This window comes from Apostichopus japonicus, chromosome 13, assembly GCF_037975245.1.
Source record: "Apostichopus japonicus isolate 1M-3 chromosome 13, ASM3797524v1, whole genome shotgun sequence".
In the NCBI taxonomy this organism is placed as follows: domain Eukaryota; kingdom Metazoa; phylum Echinodermata; class Holothuroidea; order Aspidochirotida; family Stichopodidae; genus Apostichopus; species Apostichopus japonicus.
Window position 1 is genome coordinate 15,116,693 of NC_092573.1, and position 24,814 is coordinate 15,141,506.

A 24,814-nucleotide genomic window follows, 5' to 3' on the forward strand; every position below is an offset into this window, starting at 1 on the left:
CAGAGGTTGAAGTGAGAACCTGAATTTTGATCACATGAAGGCATTCGGTTTTGTGGCCGAGTGGATAAAGGCGGTGGCATTTGAAGCAATGAGGCTTAGCAATCGGTTCGGGGTTCGATTCCCGGCCGGGTCATAGTAAGGTGGGTTTTTCATCCAAGAGCAATCTACGGTTTTCCCATCTGAAATGACTTTCTAAATTGAAAAGATTCCAAATTTGAGTTAAAATGTTGAATTGGAAGCCACCCGACGTGTAAGTTGTAATCCATAAGCCCTTGCGGGTTTCTCCCACATTTGTGGTCGCTTAAGGGTCGTAAAACTAACTGCTGATTATGATTATGATTATATGACTGCTGAGGCTGTTAACAGAGTTTACTCATGTCACAGTTGGGGTGGGGGGGGGGTTAGAGAGTGTTAAGGTTATGAGGAGACAGGTAAGGGAATTAGTTAATATCCTAGTTCTCAGTGCTGGACTATAAAATAGACTTCTGTAGTACTTATTGGATCTAATTTACTGCATCAAATAATAATAATAAATAAAAAAATAAAAAATAATGTACTCAACATACACTTAAACCAAGAAATGTCTGTCTTATGGTGTTATCAACAAATTTTAACGTGAAACATGCATGTGCATTTGCTTGAAACCAGATATGCTGGAAACCAGATATGCTTGAAACAATAACTGTAAAAATATGTGAATAAATTCCTAATACAGGGATTTAAAGCAACAGGTATCCATCTGTGAAATTACAAGTTTTCATTACTTTTGAAGTTCTGCAATGACAATATTTACTCAAAACACTAGCCAAATCATTCTTGAAATCAGATAAAGTGTATATATACTAAAAAAGTTAATCAAGCACACACTGAAATGACTGTTAAATTTAGGCCTATGTATGCCTAAAGTATGTCCTTGGGACTTTCGATGGGGAAAATCCCCCACGTTTTGTTGAAGGCAGCTGCTTCTTATTCTCCATTCAGATTTCGTTGAATGATGGTCAACATCCAGTTCAACAGGGATACAGCTACAACAAACTTATAAGCATACAAAAGATGATATTTGACTTTATTTATTATATTTTATTTATTTATTTGTTTTTCCACAAAAGAACAAAGTGGAGAGAAGTATTCCATGACACTATATGCATTAACTCAGGTTTGTCCAACCTACGGCCCGCGGGCCACAGTCCGGCCCGCCGCAGGGTTGCGTCCGGCCCACCAGAGATGCTCTACGGTGCGAAATTCTGGTGTCCAGATTTATTGATAACAATTTGAAGCTATATCAGCAATCAATCAAACCTTCTGGGTAAAAAAAATACAGGTCAGTTTGTGTGACACTCTCAGCGGACGGGAGGGGGGGGCTAGACTTTATTCATCTGTTTTATCAGGAAGGAAAATAAATCAGTGCGCTATGCGCTCAATGCTCATATTTTGTTGCCTTGGGCTTCGGGCAAAAAATTGAAAAATCGAGCGTAGAGTTCATGCGGCCCCCTCCTTCATCATAATCATTTCATGTGGCCCTCCTCTGCAAAAGGTTGGACAACCCTGCATTAACTTAATCGTAACAACATTTTTATACTAGTATCAGAACTTAGAGTCAGCCGTACATATCTTGCTTCCATATTCTTCTTTGGAAAAAAAAATAAAAAATTTGGGTGATCAGAGTATTATAAGAAATAAGAATGAAACTTGTGTATCTACTTTTATAGCCAATTACTAAACTATATATATACTGATGCAGATAAACCCTATGCTGCATTCTATGTATTCTACCTCTAGAGTCTACCTAGCTAATAATAACCTGATAGTAACTTAGCTTTTTTCCTGTAACAGTCAATAAAAGGTTTGAAAGCTTTCGCCTGGAAGTAACGCACTGGGAAACATATCTCACTCACGTCTTCACACGCAGTCTGTTGTCCAAATAAATCACTGTCCAACACTCATCTACATTGCACAGTGAATCAGCTGCAACGGTGACTCTAGCACAAAGATAGAGAATGTTTTGGCTACCTCACAGGTTTTCCTTATAAGCTAAAAAGCTGTTCCATGTCAGCTTTTTGACACATGACAGACGTTGTCGTCGTCGCCGGAAAAGAAAGCTCATTCTCTGGGAGTAAATGTTGAAACCTAAGGGCCCCCCTCCCCCCCCTTCAGGAGGTAACCTTCGTTTACTGCAGTGCCCACGCTTCTAGGTGAAGTTTTGTCATACGAGGAAGATGCAATAGGCGTGTCTATAATACAGAGATGACAAAAGTATTTACTGTCTATATCATAAACATACTAGCAATGCCACCATTTCTTTTGTCTAATAACTTATTAGCAAGTTGAAATAGTGCTCCTCTCATTTTGCAGTGGAGCCAAAAGGTAAATTTCCCGACCTGCCGTTCCAATCTTTGTCCGAATTAGTTGCAGTTTTAACCCAGCTGGAATGAATATCATAGACAATGTATCCACGTTAAGTCACTTTACATTTGTTAGAAAGTGACAGTTAATCAAGATGTCAATCTCTAAATTTGGCTTCAGGACATAAACCCTTTGGACATAGTCCAAGCTCCTGGGGAAATGAGAGATCATTGACTCACATGTTTATCATCTTTTTCACGACCTACATTCTTCTTCTCTTCAGCGAAGAGACTTCTCTTCTCTCTACATTTACTACACAAATTCTAACCCAAAATGCCAGAAAGTTGGCATAAACCATGAAGTTATTATTCATATATTTTCTGTTTTCGAAATAAACAGAACCCCTCTATGCAGTACTATAAAGGGAATCTATATCCTGGATATATAAACTAAGATAAGTTAGCTGCAAAAGTTTGTGTTAACCTTGCGGATAAACAACTTGTTGTCAAGTCATGAAGTTGTGTATATACTTGTACTTCAGAATTAAGACAAATGTATCGGCTTAAAGCTCATGCTTTCAATGATGTATGCTTATCATTATAAACACTTTGTGTGATGAAACAATGGTATCATAAATATTTAATGATGTTGGTGACCATATATAATTAAGTAATGAATTTATACAGTCTATCTTTAACCTACACCTGAATATTTTGATTTCAATCTTTTCGCACATGGTAAGGGACAATGTCTTCACTACTGGTGTACATACAGATCATAGGGTTTGTTTCTTTAAAGAAAAACAAGAGTGGGGGGGGGGGGAAGGTGGTGAAGGAGGAAAGTATGTCCGAAACATAATTTAAAACCATCACCTGACATTGAAAACAATTAATTTCTTAGATTTAACTAATGAAAAGACTGGTTATGTACTGGTTATGTATTTCCTATATTCTGATACCTTATATTGAGCCTGGCAACTAGCTACACGATAGGACAATGTCTACAACAATTGTTACTGTTGACGTCTTAAGAGCGACACAACAACGCATTAGGTCTGCGGGCATAAAACTAAGCATCTTTACAAATGGAAGCTACTTTGAACGATCTATTCTTTTCACTAACATGTAATCCCTGCACTTAAGGAGGTCGGAATGGTATATTGTCTTTATCCAATGTAATAACATGTAATGGTAACTGATCCTAAACAGATTTGAGATGCCAGTTAACAAGGTGCCCACATATATGTATCATATGAAGTATCATTAATTACTACATGAGTAAGTCTCAAAGACTGTAGTAACTATCATGGTACCTGGCCCAGGGTCATAAATTTATCCTTGTACCTGGCCCGGGATCGTAAACTTGTCCTTGTACCTGGCCCGGAGTCATAAATTTGTCCTTGTACCTGGCCGCGGGTCGTGAACTTGTCCTTGTACCTGGCCCGGTGTCGTAAACTTGTCTTTTTACCTGGACCGTAGTCCTAAACTTGTCATTGTACCTGGCTCGGGATCCTAAACTTGTCCTTGTACCTGGCCCAGGGTCATAAATTTGTCCTTGTACCTGGCCCGGGATTGTAAACTTGTCCTTTTACCTGGCCCGGAGTCACAAACTTGTCCTTGTACCTGGCCCGAAGTCATAAACTTGTCCTTGTACCTGGCCCGGGATCCTAAACTGGTCCTTGTACTTGGCCCAGGGCCATAAATTTGTCCTTGTACCTGGCCCGGGATCGTAAACTTGTCCTTGTACCTGGTTCGGAGTCATAAACTTGTCCTTGTACCTGGCCCGGGATCCTAAACTTGTCCTTGTACCTGGCCCAGGGTCATAAATTTGTCCTTGTACCTGGCCCGGGATCCTAAACTTGTCCTTGTACCTGGCCCGGGGTCATAAACTTGTCCTTGTACCTGGCCCAGGGTCATAAATTTGTCCTTGTACCTGGCCCAGGATCGTAAACTTGTCCTTGTACCTGGCCCAGGGTCATAACCTTGTCCTTGTACCTGGCCCGGGTTCTTCAACTTGTCCTTGTACATGGCCCGGGTTGTAAACTTGAAGGACAACTCCATATTTGGAAATGTTACAGCTACCATTAAAAGTGAAGTTTGGAGGAATACAAGAAAGTACCATTTTTTAGTTTTTGAAAACTTACCCAATTAAAGGTAGACCACAGATCTAGGCTTGTCACTCAAGGTAGACAAAGTTTAGTACATAATTTAAACTGAGGAAGCTACAGAGGAAGAGACGAATCATCAATAGGAAAAGCAGTTTATGAGCTTAAATAATCTGTAACTTTTAAGAAAATGTTTGACATGATCCTTTATATTCACCTAAAAGGGGACTCATATCCCTGTTTTGTGATTGAGTTCATCGAGTTCATCGAGTTTCTGCCTTAAAAGTTTCTCCATTAATCATAACTTGACACAGGGATACTGAAAGCAGATCTATGCACGAACCTTGGAGCTTTTAATTTGGCTATTAAAATTGCTTAATTCTGGATCAGACACTCATATTAAGCAGAATCTAATGAAATCCCTAAGCAAATTGGTGAAGTTGTAATGAGTATGTGCATCGTAACCACAGTGTCAACAAGCAGGGAAGTTTTTCAACGTTTTTAGCGATCATGTAGTCACTGAACATCTTTTCTATGTAAATTATTTAACGATTGCAAACTTGTCAGTAAAATGCGTTGTAATGGTATTAGTCGATTTACTCTCAAACAAAATATTTTTGCATAATTTACATGGATGACTGTCAGTCATCAAATTTAATTTGATATTTTGTAGGTCATCAATTCAACTTTAATTTCAAGGCAGGTTATATTGTACTATCAATTTTCAAATATAGAAACCAGAATGTTTTACACTTATGTCAATTCCAATACTTTAATAGTTATCCACATACCCAGATTGATATAAAACATGTGAGAAGCAGTTCTTTTTCTTCTTTATCTGCTTCTTCTTTTTTCTCAAGTTTTTCTCCTGTTTTCCACTCTCCAGTTGTGATTTTAATTAAACAATTGAACATGAGGTCAACTGTCAATACTTGCAGCCTTAATTAATTTCTCTAAAAGTCTCATCATTGCAAATATGTGCAGTGTTGGATGTCTAGTTTGCATAAACCTTAATTAAGTCTACATGTATATAGAAAGAATGAGAAAATTGATTTAATACTGTCATGTTTAATATTGGATATGGAAGTGTACGGTACTAGTAGCAGGGTGTACCAGCAATAATTGCAACTTTAACTGTTTGTAAAGGCTTTGCTTTAACATGGTGATTCCCATGTACTGTAGGGTGGTCTGGGGGCCCCTTCTCCCACCCAATTTTACACTTGAAATGGTGTATTCTGCAGGCATATTTAATCCACAAATTAGAGGTCTATGACTATGAGTTTGAAAGAAGGCCAGATGTACAATTCCCACACCTGGGTCCATGCCTGTTCAAAGTTATTAAAGGCTACTTCCATGTAGGGTGGCCTGGCGGCCCTCCAGCCAGCAAAACAAAATTCTATACATATTTATTCTATATTTAGGTTATAAATTAGCTCTTTAATTAGGACTACTGGCAGGTTTCACTATCAACTACTTGTTTAGTTTTTATTTGCATGGGGTTAAAGAGGTATACACCCTCATACCGCCCCACCCCCCCCCCAGTTTTAATATAGGACAGTCAAATATTTCTTTTAAATATTAAATGCAACATATGGTACATCATAGTCATTTGCTAAATATGCATTTCAAGGTAACAAAATGTTTATATTCAGGAAGGCAGGTGATATGTCATGACGACCTACTTAATATGAAACCTATTGCTGACTGGATTTTCTTGCTTTAAAAGCAGTTTAAGTAAGCTACTGTACATTGGGTAATGTTGTTGCATAATTCATAACTAGATAGCAGATGCCATCGCTTATTAAATCTGCATTTCTTATTGACTTTTCCGCAATTTGCTCGTTCCACATAGAATATAATTAAAGGGAAAGATTAGGTAGGCCTACCTGGAAACCTAAGCTGTTGCTAATTTACAGATATACCGTTAAGTTGATCAAAACAACAGGCCAACAGAAGACTGGCTGGGAAATTTTGAAAGCATAAGGAATATATTGGCTAGAACAGCATTTGGACCAATTTAGTTTCTTAACTCATATTTGAAATACTTAGTAAGTAAGGAATTATTGGATATAATGTCATCTTTCCTCATACTTTGCAAATGAATTGCATGAGCCACTTTAAGGCTAATGTCCACAACTTGACTGCCGGATTTTGTGGTTTAAAGTAGCTTGATTCCAAAAGCTGACATGCATCTAGCAGGTCAGGGGGTGGTGGTGGTGTACACAGCACCCGCCTCCCCCACCACCCCATTAGACATTATAAGTAGTTATTAGCGCAATGTCAATTAAATGTACAGTAAGCCCAAGGTTATAGACCTAATCCATAGGCTAACTATGCCTCAGAATGCACAGTTGCAGATCAATTTTTTTTTAATATTTTCCGGGGAAATCCCAGTTAATACCCCAACATGGCAGTTCACTTCAAAGTCCTCAGATAAAACAAGTTATCGATGCAATTAACTTCATCATAAAAATATATAGAGAATCACAACCAAACAAACTATAAAGGTATTATACAATTTGAAGCCTTAAATGGCCTTCATCAGGCTACCAATATATGTCACCATATATATGTACTTACTTTCAACCATTCGATACACCTATATTTACACAGATAAATTCCAGCAGCTCACTATTTGGTATGTAGTTATTCTCTGTTTCTGTTTCCGCTCTCTGAGTGGAACTGACTTGGTGATGCAGATATAGCTTGTACATCATGGTTTAGTTACAGACTCTTTTGTTATAATAATAAAGTATGACTAAGAATTAACTTTCATCATCATGGCAGGACCTTTCTTCCCCTTGACCCATTTCAAAATTCGTCTCTGCGGCACACGCACCTGTAAACACACGAACAGTTACACAGACAGGTGACGTCAGAGATGAGAACAGCTCCTCGTCTAAATTTACCTGCAATGTCAGATCATTTCCGTTCTATCTAGAAAGTCCTTGAGAACGCAATCACAGCAACTTATTCAAACTGCCGGATTGCCACGCAAACTTGATTATTGACATGGCTCATTTTCAGGCGAGCATACATGACAAGTCAACGTCAGATGACCAAGGAGACTTTGGAAGAAAAAAAAAAGGACTAAAAAAAAAAGGACTCTGCTCCATTAAGCCTTCTCTCGTGGAATTTTTTCTGGTATCTATCTATACCTAATCAAATTTTCTTAAAGGTTGCTCACGTATTTTACCATGCCAACCAAAACCAATTATCTCGTAGAAAACCATTGCCTAATACAGAGGAGCTCTAGACACAACGACGCAACTTCGAGATGAAGTCAATAATCTTTAAGGAAACTGCTTGATAGTCATGAATATGCATGAGCAGCAGAAAAGCACCTTAATGGAAGCAGTCTCTCTGGTCAGATATGGTTTAGTCTTTAAAGAATGACAATTAAAAGTCTGTTTAGTTAATTGATCTTTGACGATGTCTGTAAAATGTTATTCAAAATGGATAGGAACATGCTCTATATATGTTAATACTGGCCAGATGCCTACCACGTGAGATATAAATGCATGATCCATACGTGACAGGTCTCCTGTTTGTTGAAGATCTTTATGAAAATCAAGTCAAATACTTATTATCTAACATTTTTGAGAATAACAAAATACTTGTCTGTACTCTCTATGTCTACCAGGTTACCCATAAACTTTCAAACCCCTCAAAACCACAGAAACTAAAACACAAATAGCCCTAGCTGCAGAACTGCACCGTGACAACCAGAATACTCCCTTCATCATAGCATTATTACTGTGTTCCATCACTTGCGTATAATGTGATGAATATATTCATGATCCAAAATGGAATGTTAAAATGTGAGTTCCTGCCAAGCCTAATTACCTTAGATTGCACTCTATTGATCAAATCTTTCCAAGAATTTAACCAACATGTAAAATCTTTTCTATTTTTGCCAAAAATAAATAAACTATATGAAAACAAAATGGTATCAAAACTTAAAAATTATTTTTTTCTTTTACATGTGTCCTCAAGAATGCCACCCAATCTCTTCCCCCCTCACTCCTCCCCCAACCCTCAGAAAGGAATGGAATTCACGATGAATAGCTTTTTGCAAAAACAATTAGTTAAGTGATGTTAATTTCTGAACAATTATAACATTTGACAGATTATTTTACAGAACATACAAAATAGAAAAGCCATAGATAACATTTAACAATTAATGCCTTTTATGACAGAAAAATTGACAGAGAAGATTGATGATGAATGCAAGATGATACATAATCACTAAAGCTTAATTAATTATATAGTGTGACATATTCAAAACTTGCATTCAACAGATGAGTGCACTTTTACAAAGTGACTACCTTCGTAAGGGAGACCAAGGTCTTGAGATTTTAGAGCTGTAAATTGAAGATTTTTTCAAGATATTGTATGTATGTATGTATGTATGTATGTATATGTGATCTTCCCGCAAGCAGGAACTCGCGAAAGAAGCCATGGAGGCTAATTGGAGAACCAGATTGGAGAACCAGATTCCAAATTATAATTTAAGGAAAGATTTACATCTTTGAAAACGCAATCTGGGCCAAACTGGCACTATATCCTGTGAGGTACAAGTAATTAAGTTGAGCAACAGCTTCAAAGGTTACCAAATGAAAATATAAGAGATAAATTCAACTTGGGGTCAATTTTTTTTTCTATTACTGTATAGAGGCATTATAATCATAATTTGCCAAATTTTGTTGTCAACATGTACACATGTCACACTTGTTTGTAAACACCACAAGTTGGTCCATTAGTTTCTTACTCCACTTGAAACAAATGCTCTGTAATGTTACTTATATACTGAATATTCCTACAACATACTGATGATTATTATGACAAAAAATGTTCCTTCTTATAATTTCAAAATTGTCAAACCTACCAGAGCAAATTTTTATTTTTTTTCTCTGGTTCGGATGACAAATTTAATTGTCCGAAAAACTAAAGCTGATTTTGGTCAACCAAACCAAACTTCCAGACCCCCTGATGTCCATCAAGAAAACATTTGCACTGCCTATTGCAAAGGTTAACACCAAATTATTTATCAACTCAGCTTAAGCCTCTATGTACAATACTACATGTTAAACCTCCAAACTGTACAATACTACATCAAATTAAAAAGATCTCTTCATGATCTGTTCTTCTACTAAAAATAAAAAACCTGCTCAAAAAGATTCTTACCATCAATCCAGATGCATTCAAATAACATTTAATTAATTTTGCCTCACTACGACATCTTGATTAAACTAAATGGATGCCTATATCTCAGGGTATGTATGCATTAACTCAAAGACAACATGTATCAATGTGTTCTAACAATGAAAGTATCGTAAAAATCACTGAAAAGACAAAAATTCTTTGGAATCTTTCAGTGTTTACAGACATTATTCAAGGATATCACATAAACACACCTACCTACCCACCTTCCCGGCCCATATATACTACACTAGTCAAACTTATACACACAATTAATCTACAAATCACTGATCGTACAGAAGCACCAGCAGGCTTTCACAGACATTTGATGTGTAGCGTCAAATGCCAGGACACAATGACATTTGAGGACATTTAACTACCCAAGCACTTTGGCAAATTGCACATGTTCCTGCATCTGAGCTCTTTGCTTTTTGATAAATGAGATTATCCAGGTTTTACTAGCAAGGAGAAATCTTTGCAGGTCAATGTCACAGTAGCATCATTTAGATAATTATACAAAATGATATGAAAACCAACTTAAGATCAATATCACAAGGTTATATTTGTTTAACTATTTATCATCTCACTTACTTACTTCCAGGGTTTAACTTTTAGAAATATTGATACAAAGTTTACAAAAGGTAAGTGGCAATTTTCTCCACAAAATTTGAGAAATAGGTAGCACTCAAGAAAATTGTGAAGTATATATGTTATAATGCCTACATGTACGTATGATTAAGCAAATAGTAATTATATAACGCAAAGAATCGTTTCAATGCAAATATGCATGGGAAACTCAATGTTCTCATTACTAGGTAATTAGCATAATTTATGTAGATGAGCTCGGGCAAAACATATTTTGTCTGTTTTGGATATATTCATTTCTTTGGATATATATGCTAATTATCCCCTAAATCCCCTGGACAGACATTCCAATTTAATTGAAGTTCATTACAGTATAAGCCATGGACTGCCATTTCCTCTTCTATTTTACATTGGATGTGAGCTAGACTAGCTAGTGAATTGCTTTGGAGCTTGACTTGAGAATATTTAGGGTGAGTTAAAGTGACGTTCTTAGTAGTGGGCGTATAATCTTGTCATTGAATTTAGCTGGTATACTTTATGCTATTTTTATTTTCATTCAAATCTTCTTATCAAATTTTCAAATACCTTGAACAGCAATCTCCTGTAGCCATCTTTATACATTCTATTGCTTCAGTCAATGGCAAACAGAGAATCTATATGTATATGTTAATATCTCTAACAAATGAAGATTGAAAAGCAGAAATTTACATAACCGTATCTGAGGTCATACGAGGCTTGCACAGTACATGTCTCGACCAATGCACTAAACTTGAATCAATATCATTAGTATGTAAACTGAACAAAGTTAAATAGATTTGCTAAAACTCTGTGATGGAGAATTACTGGAAAGCAGGTCTTAAGTTCAACCTGAGAATACTTGGCCTGGGAATTGTTCAAAGGACAAAGTATCTAACTTAGACACTTCTAATACATGAATATTCAGTAGTAGTAGTAGCTTGTTGCATATATGTACAACATCATGTTGTTTTGATTAATACATTCAAAATCTAAGACCAGCCTGCTGTGTTTGTAAATAAGATTGGGGAGTGTCTAACCTTGACTTTGTTGATAATCAAAACTTTAATTTGCCCATTGTTTGCAAACAGACTCATTAAACTTCAGGTGGGGAAAAAAGTACCAAGTTATCATAATAATTTGATTATAGGGATATCCTAGGATCCCTCCATTCAAATTATTATGATAACTTTCAAAACTGCATACTATGATTTAGGCTGTCATGATACCCACTGGTTTGGTTTTTTTAATGGGATGCAGAATGAGGCTATAATCTTAGGTATATCAGTGGAATTTCACTACGAATATGCCCATTAATCAGATATAGCTAGTTGAAGTCACTTGTGATAAACACTAAAAGAGGAAGGAAAGGGAAAAAGCAAGTACTATGTATGCATGATGCTACAGATGCACTTAGTCAAAATGTCTTGTTTTGCTTTAATTTCCATTCAGACTGTTGTGCTGACCCAAATATATTGCGTGGGTATGATTCCAATTTCCACTACAGGATTCGTAAGCTAGTTAAATAGCAATAAACATTGTATGCACACTGTATGGCTTGTCTGATGCAGAAAGCTGAATTCAAATTGTGATACATGCATGTGTGGGTGCCTGTTTCTTATAGTCTAATGTATTTGTGCATGATCTATAATACCACACAAACTATAGACAGTATTTGTAGACAATTGTATTAAAATTGAATTTTTAATAGTTAAGCTTATGTCCACACAAAAGTACCTAACAACCAGCAAAATTTAGTGATTACAAATAATGCAATTTTCGTCCCCAGTCACACTAACTGTTTTAGGAATTTTTTCCACATAGCCTACTTTCAATGGCAATCCATTCATACGTAATTATGTAAATCAATCATGTGATCGGATTATCAGGGCTTGTATGCTCAACTGAATACTTTCCCAGAATCCTAAATCAATATCTCTCTTCTTCATTGGCAACAGGCAATCCGTCCAGATTGTCGTCTTTTCTTGATTTTTTCTCTCCTTTTTTTTGATAAGATATAAAGAAGAAAGTAAACTGAAGTGACAACCGAACCATAAATTTAGTTCCATTGCCGGAGATTGGAACTCCGCATTCAAATTTAAATACTAGGGCAAGTAAGACTATTTAATTGCCTATGATTAAGTGTGTTACTGGCATAGATGAAAACTTTACACTGAAATTTGTGGAGTACTGTCATTATAATGACAGTGAATGGGAATTTCGTTCCAACAGTGAAATATGGCATCTTGTTGTTTTCTAAATTTTAAATGAATTTAGGGTTTGAACTGAATCACATATTTACAGCGATAGCCAAAAATATTGATTTTTGGCAACTTTGTGTCATATCATATTTTCCTATCATATTTCTTTAAAGGAATATTCTGGTGGCAAAAAAATTAAACACAAGTTTTCACAAACTTGATCATCAATCTCAATATTGTTCGTAACTCAATATAACTGGTTGATTGAATCTTGTTGGCTAAACCCTTTATTCTTCCTGTAGGGAGCTGATCACAGGTAGGTGATCTGTGATATCATCACTACAAGTGTTATTTCAAAGCTTTGCTTTATTTTATATTGTTGGTTTACCCACAAAATGACTATAACCATTGAAATGTTTAGTGTAGCTTTCAATGTTCTCTGTATAATTTAGAATCTCATCAAAATATCATCTGTAGAAATGTCACGTTGAATAAGTATATGAAAAACAAATAAACAGTTTCAGCTGAATTGATATGATGACATCATTTCCCTCTGCTGGGGGTCAGATGCATTCACAAAATATTAACAAATTTGAAATATTTGTATCTACGTCAAACAAACTTCTCTCAGAATGTGACTAGCTAAGGATGCAGTATATTTTGGTTAAGCAAGAAACTTCACCCTGTGGAATCTTTTCCCTAAATTATTGAATTTGCACAACAAATCACATATTTATGACAATATGCAATGTGCTGCACCCACCAATGAAAACTCAGGCCTGAATCTTTAGTTTCTTCCTATGATCCTTCTTTTGCTTTTATACACTCTGAGAGAATGTAAATGTATTAATGGAATACATGAGTGTATAGCAGAGACTTCTGAACGTTTGAACCCTTTACTCATGATGTTTGTCTAATCTGTAGGAATGTTATCTATCAAAGTGACATTTAGAGTTTATCCTGACATGATAATGGTGTCCACGGAATTGCTCTTTCATCCATCATCAGGTGAAGAAACACAGTCACTATACAGAAAGCAACAGAATGAGGCAAACTGACCAGATCTGGAAGGCTTTTTAACATATATGTAGGAATCCAGTTTGGCTCGAGGCTTGAAAGTCAAGTTAGGCAGCATGCAATGGTGACAGGGTCAAAAAGATATAAGGTTCCAAAATGCCGGGATGGACAGAAAGTTTAGAAACTAGTTATAAAATTAGTGTAAATTCAATTGAGGCATTGGAATGTTTTTATAATCTACTACTGGTTGTTTATGACCCTCAAAAACAAAAGTCATTGTTTTAATTCTTGCTGACAAAGTGACATACAGTAGCAAGTAAATTATGAAATACATTAATGCTATAGGTTAAAGTTACATCATGACTTAAAAAATATGTAGGAATCACGCTGGATCGTGAATTCTGTTTTAGCGATGATGTACAGTTTCTCTGATCATGTAATACACAACTACAGTTATTAACAGCCTATGAAGTAGCAGAGACTATTACAATGCATAAAGAATAGGTTACTATGTTGTCAAACAAAGTAATCATTCTACTAACTAGCCTACACTTTAGGGTAGTGCCAGTGGCTAGACAACCGGCAATATGGAGTTCCCCCTTCCAAATAACTGGCAACACCACTGAATAGGCAGAACATGATAGCAGTGCTATGACAATGCTTGGAACAAAGATATGACACCATAGCAGTACCGTGCACCTACTTAGTACCAGATCACTCGGGTTTATCACATCACTCCTTGTCATATACAAATTCCTATCAAATCTGTCCACCTCCCATTCCCCCATTTTTGTGATCTTTAAAGTTAATGGATCAATTTGCATGTTGCTAAAAACGTACAATATAATCGCTCAAACCACTTGGGGCTTTCATAAACTTGACATCCTTCAGGTTTTATCTTTGTTCCCTCTCCACACCAACATAAAACATCAAACTAGGTTGTTAAGTCTTTTTGATATTCTAGCAATTGATGCATCGATGAACACAATTCTAACTTTCAATTTTATACATTAATATCAATTCTAATATTCTCTTTCATAGCTGCAGGCATCCAATCATAAAGAGAGTTATGCATCACATTTACATTTAAATATGATACTGTAATAGGTAGATTCAATGAGAATATTCTTATTTTCACTTCTACTGAATTAATCAGACCTCTTTTTTATGCAATCCTTTCATTACGGCAGTATCTTCTTTTAATTGTATCCACATGAATGGTTTTGATTGCGAGAGTTGAATTAGGGATTACAAATAATTCCTGAAAAGTGTACCAAAGATATAAATGGCATTTGGAATTATGCAAGTCAAATGAGCAGTTTGTCAAATATTTGTAGATCTGAATTCAATCTACGAATATTTGACTAAACATTCAACGATATTGATTCGCAAAATGTATCAAAGTCACTATATAAAACTTTGTTATAAAAGAGCAATATGACATATAGGTTAGCAAAATGTGAAATAATTATATGAATAATTTTTTCACTGTTCAAAGCTAAATCATAGTTTAAAACTTGTCGCTCTGTTACCAGTATTAACGGAGGGACAAATGTGCTTTTTTGTGTATTTATGTTTTTGATTACAAAAACTTTGGAAAAGCCATTTTTAAGTTGACTTCCTGTACATCTGTTTGATGTTCACCTTAATATATTCAGTTGTTGCATCTCAAGATTCAACCATAGCCGCATATACATCTTAAGTTTTATGTGAATAGGTCGGGGATTGGATAGAATTTATTAGTGTACAAATGTCAACAGGAAGCTGAATAGAAGTGCTTTCTGTGATATGTCTTGGTTCTTACTGAAAGCATCATTTACTCACTGCAGCTGACTATGGATGCAAAGATGCCTCTAATAGCTAATGAAAAACAGAAAGATAAGGATTAGACCTCTTACTTGCAGAAAGATGCTGAAAGAAAGGATGCTGCTCATCCGAAAAGCATAAATGAGACCAAAAGGAATGAAACCACAACGAGAATACTGTAGTGTAGAATGATTAAAGGAGACAGCCAGTGGTTAGCTTGTCAACTCCACAAAGAACTGGGGAAAAAATCACCTTATAATTACATCTTCAAGCAGTTTTACATGCAATGAAGAGGGTGAGATAAGCACTGACAATCTCTCCAAGAAAATGTATGGAAGTTGTTTCAATTCTTGCCATTTCTTGCCTCTTCCTTCCTGAAAATATCGAGCAAGAACACGTGTATGGATAATGGAAAAACTAAAACAGAGCCAGAAAATGAATCTCAGACCAACAATTTCTTGTATGGCACCAGAAAGGAAAGATTCTGTGTCTGTCATTTGTGATGGAACAAAAGTTAAAGAGAAGCGACGCTATTTGCCAATGACGATTCGAGAAGCTTATCATCTGTACCATGATGAATCTGCAGACGATTAAATTAGCCTGACTACCTTCAAGTCATCCAACCAGATACTGTTCTTTTTAAGTGTGACATACCTCATCATGTCTGTATTTGAATCTACTATGAAACCATTTGATCAAGGTTATCCTACAAGCTTTAAGTCTCATCTTTACTTATTCCATGAAGACATAACTACTGATGGAAAAGTAAGTATGACTTAGTATGAGTGTGAAGTAATAAGTTATGTGTATGTATACTTAAGCACTTGTCCAGTAATAAGTTATGTGTATGTATACTCAAGCCCTTGTCCAGTAATAAGTTATGTGTATAAGCACTTGTCTAGTTATAAGTTATGCGTAGACCATTTACAGACTTGTCCAGTAATAAGTTATGTGTATGTATACCTAAGCAATTGTCTAGTAATAAGTATGTGTATGTTTACTTAAGCATTGGTCTAGTTATAAGTTATGTGTATGTTTACTTAAGCATTTGTCTAGTAATAAGTTAAGAGTAAGTTTACTTTTATAAGTTCTTGTCTACTTATAAGTTATGTGCATGTTTACTTAAGAGGCATCTATTCCTAAGAAACTACCCAGGGCATCATCTATCGGCCTCCTCCTCATCTTACACTTTAGGGATCCAGGTATGTATATATAGCAGTATGGAGATCCAACTCAAATCTTTGTAATATAAACACAGTTTAAATCCAGACAGAATCCAGATATTTTAATCCCGTCTAAGACCAGAGTTGAACCGTGAGATGAAAGCTGAATTTGTAAAATAATGCAAATTGATTATATTACATAATACTACAGCTTAATAACAAATAACAACTCCATCCAACAAAAAGAGATCCCAATCAGGTTGCCATCAGACTATGAGTCATGCAATCAACTAAAATGATATTACATCACCCTTAAAGGGAAGTTCGGGGGCGGCTCAGTGAAGTTGATTGCCAACAATTAAGAACCGATGGAAACTTTCTCTGTATATGTAGCTCCAAACCGCATGACGAAGATAACAAAGTTTTAAGATATTTTACAAATGCACCTGGCAACAGCAGAGTCAATGTTGTCATCACAGCAATTGAGCTGTAAATGTTTTTCTTTTATATACCCAACTTATCCTCTGAGGAAACTGATACATGTGTCTTCAGTAAAACACTCGCAATTTGATGAAATTTTAATTACAGATGAGACCATTAATAGATAAGCAAGCAATTGAAATAATCATATTTCAAGGATAAATCAACAAGAAGATTATAAACTATAAGTTAAAAGCTTTAACAGAATATCCACAATGGTGAAACCACACCTACTGTGAGCTACTCCCTGGAAGAATCTAGGGTTTTTAGCTATTCAAAATCAACCTTATCTCCAGCCTAAGTTTAGTACAAGATTTGCAGACAAGATTGTTAACTAACAGTGTGAAATATTTTTCTCTTTAAGACAATATATCCCCTCATGTATGCAATTTACTGCTCTGTTCTTCAATATTAATAAATTCATCATCAAGCGAATTAAATCTTATTTTGTAAAATCAGTTTCAACTTACCTCTCTCCCATTGGCAATTCTGTTATTCTTGTGTAACTTGGACTTGACCCAGCCCTCTATCGGTACGTTGAATTTCATGAAGGTGACGTACAGTCCGTACATAGCCAGCAGACAGAGAGATTCGTACCACTCGATGCGTTGGTTGTAGAAGCAACCAATCAGCACGAGGATGCTAGCACTGTAAAAGAGTACGTCACGAAAGAGAGGCCACCATGTCAGTTGCAGCACCGCTTTACTGAAGACGGTGCACATACCGATCACAAACAGTATGTTGAACACCGCCGACCCCACGATAGTCCCGATACCGACATCACTGTTAGCTAGAAATACTCCGATGATACTAGTGGACAGTTCCGGAGCACTGCCACCTGCCGCCATGAAGGTGGCACCTGCCACATCATCCGAAACATCTAACTTTTCAATGATGACTCCCAAGGCAGGTACAAAAAATTCATCACAAACTATAGCTAATGCAGCAAACATATATATCATGCCCAGAATATGTAGAATAACTGCACCTTTCCTCTTCTGCTCCAAAGTAAACACTTCCGGAGGGTAAATCCCCCCCTGACTGCCGGTTGTGGAGGTCGAGCTCAACAGTCGTCTGCCACAACTGTGAGTATTGATACTACTCGCTGAGTTCTCCGCCGGAGAGGATGGCAGTTTACTTTGCAGAGTATCGACACCATAGCTGTGCATCTCCGGCGTTTGACTTTCTAAGTAAAAATAAGCTAGCATCAACAGGAGGAAAATTATTCCAAGTTTCCACCAAACGTTAGCTTGTTTCCTCCTGATTTTCATCTTGAGATTATAATTCCGAGTGTGCGGTACAGCCATGACTTATATAAAACAAACCCAGCCAATATGGTCGAATCTCTCGAGTACAACGATTGTCTATTTGCTCCTGTTTACAATTCCTTCCGATATCTCAGTAGCCGTTCAGTACTTCCATAACAGCAGAGGTCTGCTCCTCAAAAATTGTGGATGTAACGAGTTTGCTTTTCGAAAATTCATCTCCGTGGATGCCCTACAAGTTTTAATGGGGAAATGAAGTCTGTGAGCACATATCCCCCTCAAGCTTCTGATAATACGAGCTGATCTACAATAAGAAGCTGTGATTGGTTGGATGGGCTGACTCATGAATATGCAGCATTTCTCCTCACAGTGATCAGAGCATACCGTTGATAACTACCATCAATAAGCGGGAGGGAGATCTAGAGAGAAGAGAGAGAGAAAAGAGAAAGTCACACTAAAATTCAAGACAGTCTGAAAGTCAAGGAAAATTGGCAATTACCATTCGAATGGACTCAGGCCTGGGAAGTACGAGGAGAATGACCTAGAGGCCAAACAGTAGGAATTGATAGGAAGGTAAATTTAGTCTCATTCCCAGGATTGAGAAACTTATCTTATTGATAATTATACTAATGTATTATAGCATCTATCAACCGAGTGTAGGAGACACTGTTAATTCTGTATGGTATTGCAAGTGTATGGGATATTGCTATGTACAGTTGCCATCTACAAACTGAATAGATGGAGTTCCTTTTCAGCTTTTTCTTTTTTTAGGATAACACAAGAAATAAAACTCAAAATAAAATAAAAACTGTTAGCAAACTGCTTATCCACTAGAGAACCTGTGTAAGAAAATGTGTAAAAAGTAAGTTGGCCTGACGTGCATGTTTTTGTACCTTCTGTTACTGTAACTTGTCATTTAGCCTCTGAAGAAGATCCTGCTAGGATCGAAACGTCAGGCCAACTTACTTTTACACAAGAAATGAAAAACTCACAGACTAAACTTTTTCAAAGTTACACCTATTTTTAAACAAAAATCATCTGTCACAGAGTGACACAAATAAGTATAGTGTCAGGAAATAACACCTAGCTGGCTATACTCAAGTTGTCTTGTAGACAGACAGACTGACTGACCGATAGTCAGCTATTAAACTTTAATAAAATGACAAAAGCATTCCAGAACGCATATATACTTGATTTGAAACCTAACAGTCTATTTATTTTTACAACATTTGGCATAAATGAAGGCAACAAAACTAGATCCTTTTGAAATCGTTCACAGTTCTTTCTTACACATACTCTTCAAATTAAAGCATGTCAGAATTAGTCACTAATGAACACAATTTACACAAATGAGAGCATTCTATATGCTGCGTGTCTGGTATGAAGTGACATGCACAGGTCTCTTGATAGGTTCCCACATGTACTTTACCTCCATAATTTCATCAACTGTCCAAAAACTTGAAACAAGTTTGTCTCAACATAACATTTCATTTGAAGCTCTATGAAAACATAAATCTGTTAAATTCCAGTCGAACAAAGCTGCAGCAGGAAAGAATTCGTAAAAAATATCATGAACACCAAAGATGTTGCATCTGTGAGACATGAAAATGGATACCACAGGAAGGTTCATATTTCACTAATTAGCAGCAAAATGTTTGCAACAACCAGATCTCTGGGTTAGACTGAGGGATATTACATGGTGCAGTCAAATTGCCAAAGAAGTTACAACCCATCAATTCCTAAGACTTCACTTAATTGTCAGATTGTCGAAGTAATGTCTGTTCATGGAATAAATGTCTTTTTGCATTCTGTATAATTAACAGCCCTATTGATAATGGAAGTGAATAGTGTTGCAGTTCTGGATTGTTCCCCATCATTCCAGGAGTGTTAGCTCAGTGGTTATCGCCAGTGCCTTCCAATCATAAGGTCCCCGGTTTGAGTCACTCCCAGATTAATGTATGTCGTCCAGTTACAGAGTTGTTGACAATTGACAATTCATAATCATGGACGTTAAATATGAATGTAAGAGACTGACTTCGGTCAGCTTGCGGCTTTGAGCCAATGAGGCTTCTTCGCGAGTTCCTGCTTGCAGGAGGATCTAAAATACATACATACATACATACATACACCCACACATACATTCCATCTCCCTCTGATATCCTTTCCCTATCTTCTGTTAGTTTTACGTTCTTTTACCGTCTGTCAAAACTTATATGTCTTGAGCACTACGAAGGATAGAAAGGTAGGTAAATTTTGCCAATTAGCATGCTTCGCCAAAAGCCTATTTTGACTGACAATTTCCTGTAGTGAAAAGCAATAGACCAAATAAGAATTAACTGAAGTCAATGACAGTCTTACTACCCACTCCACACCCACTCCCAACTACAGCAAGTAATATGATTTATTCAGCTTGTCGACTTTGGTTTGAGGCTTTCAATAACAGTCTAAGTTAATTTTATGCTGTATTTTTCTAAATATATTTAACACTCAGAACAATAATCAGATTAATTCTATGAAATGCTTTCAAGGCAAACCTACATTCCCATCATAATGCTGTACACTATATACAGCTGTACAGTAAACATAACGTACTTTACAATTAAGAAGCTCAAGATCATCTTACCTGAACCATTTGGCCGCCACTGTTCGACAGATCAGTTATGAAAATGACAAGTTACCAGCCTGCCTTAGCACTGAACAGCCATAAGCAGTTCCAAATTCATTGTCAATATACCAGCATATTGAATTAATTAATTTAGGTAAACCTCAGGGAGGAGATTTTAATCGAAAGGAAAACGGCTACATGGCCAGCAAAAACAAAAGGAGGGCAAAAAAAATTATAATTAAATTATCATTTTACAAGAAATCATAAATGGATGCTTAAATTTAATTTTATTCGTTAATTCACATAATCATTCATTCATTCATTCATTCTTACAAACATACATTCATTCATTAATTCACTTTATGTATTTATTTATTTGAGAATTATTCATTTGTTTGCTTAACCAGGATCAAAGTGGAAGGCTACCAAGAGTGTAACTAGCTTTTGCAGGTTCTTATGTTTTTTTCCCTGGTTATCTTTGGATTATATGAGGATAATTTATCTTAAATTTTTTTTCCCCCAGAACCAACTGGGCTGCATTGACCATAGTTTGTCTCAGTGTAGACTAAATATTTCTTTGTGTAGCCTTGTTTCAATTGGACCCTTGACATTGGCCTCTTTTTTCTATATTAAAACTTATTCTGTTGCTGTTCTCCCCATTGGATTGACTTTCTTTTTGGTTTCCTGAAAGGGGAAACTATGGAGTCACTCTTACTGACCTTGCAAAATTGTGAGAGGGACTGCGGATTACAAAGTCAAGTATGACTATAACGCGGATTGCCAAGTCAGTAATTACCGTAATGTTAGATTTGTCCAGCACAGCTACATAAAGAAAACACTGTGGTACAAATCTTCTGGCCAGTGATTGTTAGACCATCATTTCTCTGTAAGGTTGCTATATTACTAAATTCATAGGGTCTGCACTGTTTGTCAATGTTAAAAAAAAAACAATTAGAATAAAGTTATCAAAGGAATCTTAAAATTGTACTTGGCAAGTTCTATTAAATTAGTGAATGTTGATTACATGATTATGTAGAACTAAAATATTTCTTTAAATGTTAAAATATGGCGTATTTCATACAGAAATTGGTAACCCTTTAAAAAATAGTTCATGGACCTGGAGCTTTGTAGCTTAGTCCATTATGTCGATAGGGGTAACGTAAGTTGGCTCTAAATTATAAAAAAAAAATGGGAATCTATATCTAAAAAAAAACTGCTTGTACGGCAGATGACGTAAAAGGAACGCATTTATTATTATGTATTCTGAAATACAGTTTTCACTTGACTACTCACAAATGTATATTGCATGCCAACCTTACGCATTACAAGTTGAGACCTGCGTCAAATCTTACACGGTACAGGTAGACTCCTGCAATGTCATCTGCGAATTAATTAGGTCACACTTCCGGAGTCTACGCATGCTAAGTTCTTCAAAAAAATAACGCCCTAATAACCTTTCAGGAAACATTTTATACTGAAGTTTTTTTTTTTTTTTTTTTTTTAACCTCATTGCTACTGTTGCTCTATATTATAACTATGTATATATACTTATGGTGCTTTTTCACTTATATTTTTGTCTACTGTATATATGCCTGGGATTCATATTGTTAGCTTTTGTAAGTCTTTGTTGTTCGGATTCCTTTTGCATTGTCATGGCTGGTGAGTTAAATTTGATTTCGTACAAAGCAAGAGGGCTGTTAAGGCAATTTCAAAAAATGTAGACAGTAGTTCTCTTATTTACAAAGGTGTAAAGCATTCTTTTAGTTTGAATGATGTGGGATAATGGAGTATGGAATGGGGAATGGGGGGGGGGGGATTGTTTTTCACACGTTAAGACAAATAGTTGTGGAGTTTGCGTAATATTATTTAATCCAAGTTTTGATGGCAAAATGATATGGAAAATATCCACAATTATGGTTTATATATTATATTGGACATTATCTGGCAAGAGAAAGTCCGACTATTGTTTGTTTATATGGACCAAATGAAAATAGACCAAGTTCTCACAGAGGTTTCTAATACTTATATTTATATATTTCAAAGGGGACTCCATTACAGCAGCAGGAGACTTTAAGTTTGTTTTTAGCAAAGACCTTTACAAAAAATCAAAGATAGGCGGACCACCTAGGACCAGTTTAAAACATGTTTGTGACCGATGTATCTCCTTAAAGGCATTGAAGACTCGCCCCAAACCGCGTGCGGCCCTGTGAAAAAGTTAACTTTCTGTTGCTTGCAAGTGAAGTTTTTCTCTTGTCGCTACAAAATGCAGACAGTACAGTAATGAAACGTGATACCTTGTTATCTTTAGACCTGAGATGTCCATCGCTGTATCGTCTGTATATACTGTGCTGTGGGTATTGACCGCAGCTGTATGTACTGACTGTACACTAGTGTCTAATTACCGACAGTAGCAAGCTGTGTGTGTATTTTTTGGGATCGATGGTGGTGTCTAACACTCCTGTTACACCTCATTAGAAAATTAGGTCAGATTACCGGCATTAGACATTTCTTTTTGGGCGAGTCTTCACACCCTTTAATGACATTTTCATGACTTGACTGATATTTGGACGGAAAGGAATACGCTCTCCAAGTACTTGGAGAACTTCTTATATAACTTCTGGTATTAATTGCAGACTTGATATTTCCTTGTTTACTGTATAACCTTGTAAATGCTACTAGTATAATATGTCTTCATTCCTCCTGGTATTCAATCTGATCGTTCCTTTGTACCTTCCACTGTTAGTATCCATTCCAGGAACTTCTTAAATTAAAAAACCATTCTGTTAATATGAAATATTCCAAAGACAAGACTGAAGAACCTAGCTGGTGTAAGGGAAATGATTTATTATCAAAAATTTCAGATCTTGAATGTCAGCTTTTCCAGAATGAATGTCCTCATATTCATGCTAATCTCATCAAAAATAAATAAAAAAATTGAGTACTGCATTGACTGTGTAAATTTTAGATTCAAGTGTTCAAAGTTTGCCTTTGTTTTAAGGTGTTGTTTACTTCTCCAAATTATTCTTAGAAATGAAGAATTATAAGATGATTAAAATGTCTTTGAGAGTAAAAATGAACTGAGAGATAATTGCAGTCAAATATTTTGTAGTTGGAACTGAATTTGCTACTTTTAGTGCTACAGTACCTAACTTCACTATACTGAGGGATATATACAGGTACACAAAGACACAATGTTACTTCATAGTCCACCAAAGTCACAACAGACTGAACATAGGCACAAACCACAAACGTTTGCAAACTAAATATTTACATTTAGTTAGTAAGACACAAAATCTTTCCTATACGATAGAAATGGTATATAAATCTTCAATCATGATGTCAACAACCAAATGGTTGTATAACCAAAAAGAATAGATGAAAGGATGACCAGATATGATTTTTTTTATTTATATGTTAGGATGGGAAAGAAAATAGTATTTACATTCTGGTGGCACTACGACATAATTATATACAATGGACGATATGTCAGGAGCCTCAGATTTCAAATCATGATCTCCAAAATAATGGAGCAAGATCTCTCGTAGCAATTTGATGAAGTTGTTCATTATAACAACTCACGAGCATTTCTGCCATAAAAAGTCAGGATGACGGCTATATTTTGCTTCCACTTCAGCTGTTAGTTACTATTTACAACCATGTCTTCAAATTACTCTAAGAAATATGACAAACTAAGCTATGGTCTTGTCATTTTTCATCAACATAAATGATCAACAAGTGTTCTAGAATATCATCTTGACAAGATTTTACAAACATGAGGGGCTTTTTCAAGTCACAGAGACTAATGAAATTTTGAACAAATGAACAAGAAACTTATTTTTTACAGACATTTTGCAAACAAGCCGTTGGCATTTAAAGCAGCTGATCTTACATTTGGTCAGTAACACATGTCAAGCACTCAAATATTACCTTAAATAAGATTGCTAATAAAACGAACAAATTAGACAACCTTCCAGATTTTTTTCAACAAATGATGTGGCTAATGTGCATTAAAGTATATAAAGAGTTAA

The 24,814-nt window shown here is 36.0% G+C and overlaps 1 protein-coding gene across 5 annotated transcripts in view; it reads right to left on the minus strand.

Annotated features, from left to right (window-relative positions):
* The window catches only part of LOC139978188 (sodium/potassium/calcium exchanger 2-like), a 129,051-nt gene that overhangs the window by 78,609 nt on the left and 25,628 nt on the right, over positions 1–24,814 (minus strand). For 4 of the 5 annotated variants that reach the window (XM_071988112.1, XM_071988111.1, XM_071988114.1 and 1 more), the window contains exon 2: positions 17,387–18,600. In XM_071988112.1, the coding sequence (XP_071844213.1) occupies positions 17,387–18,223 (837 nt within the window). In that variant the 5' untranslated portion in view covers positions 18,224–18,600. Of the gene's footprint in view, positions 1–17,386; positions 18,601–20,804; positions 20,892–24,814 lie in introns of those variants that run through there. The other variant, XM_071988113.1, reaches the window with a different exon arrangement.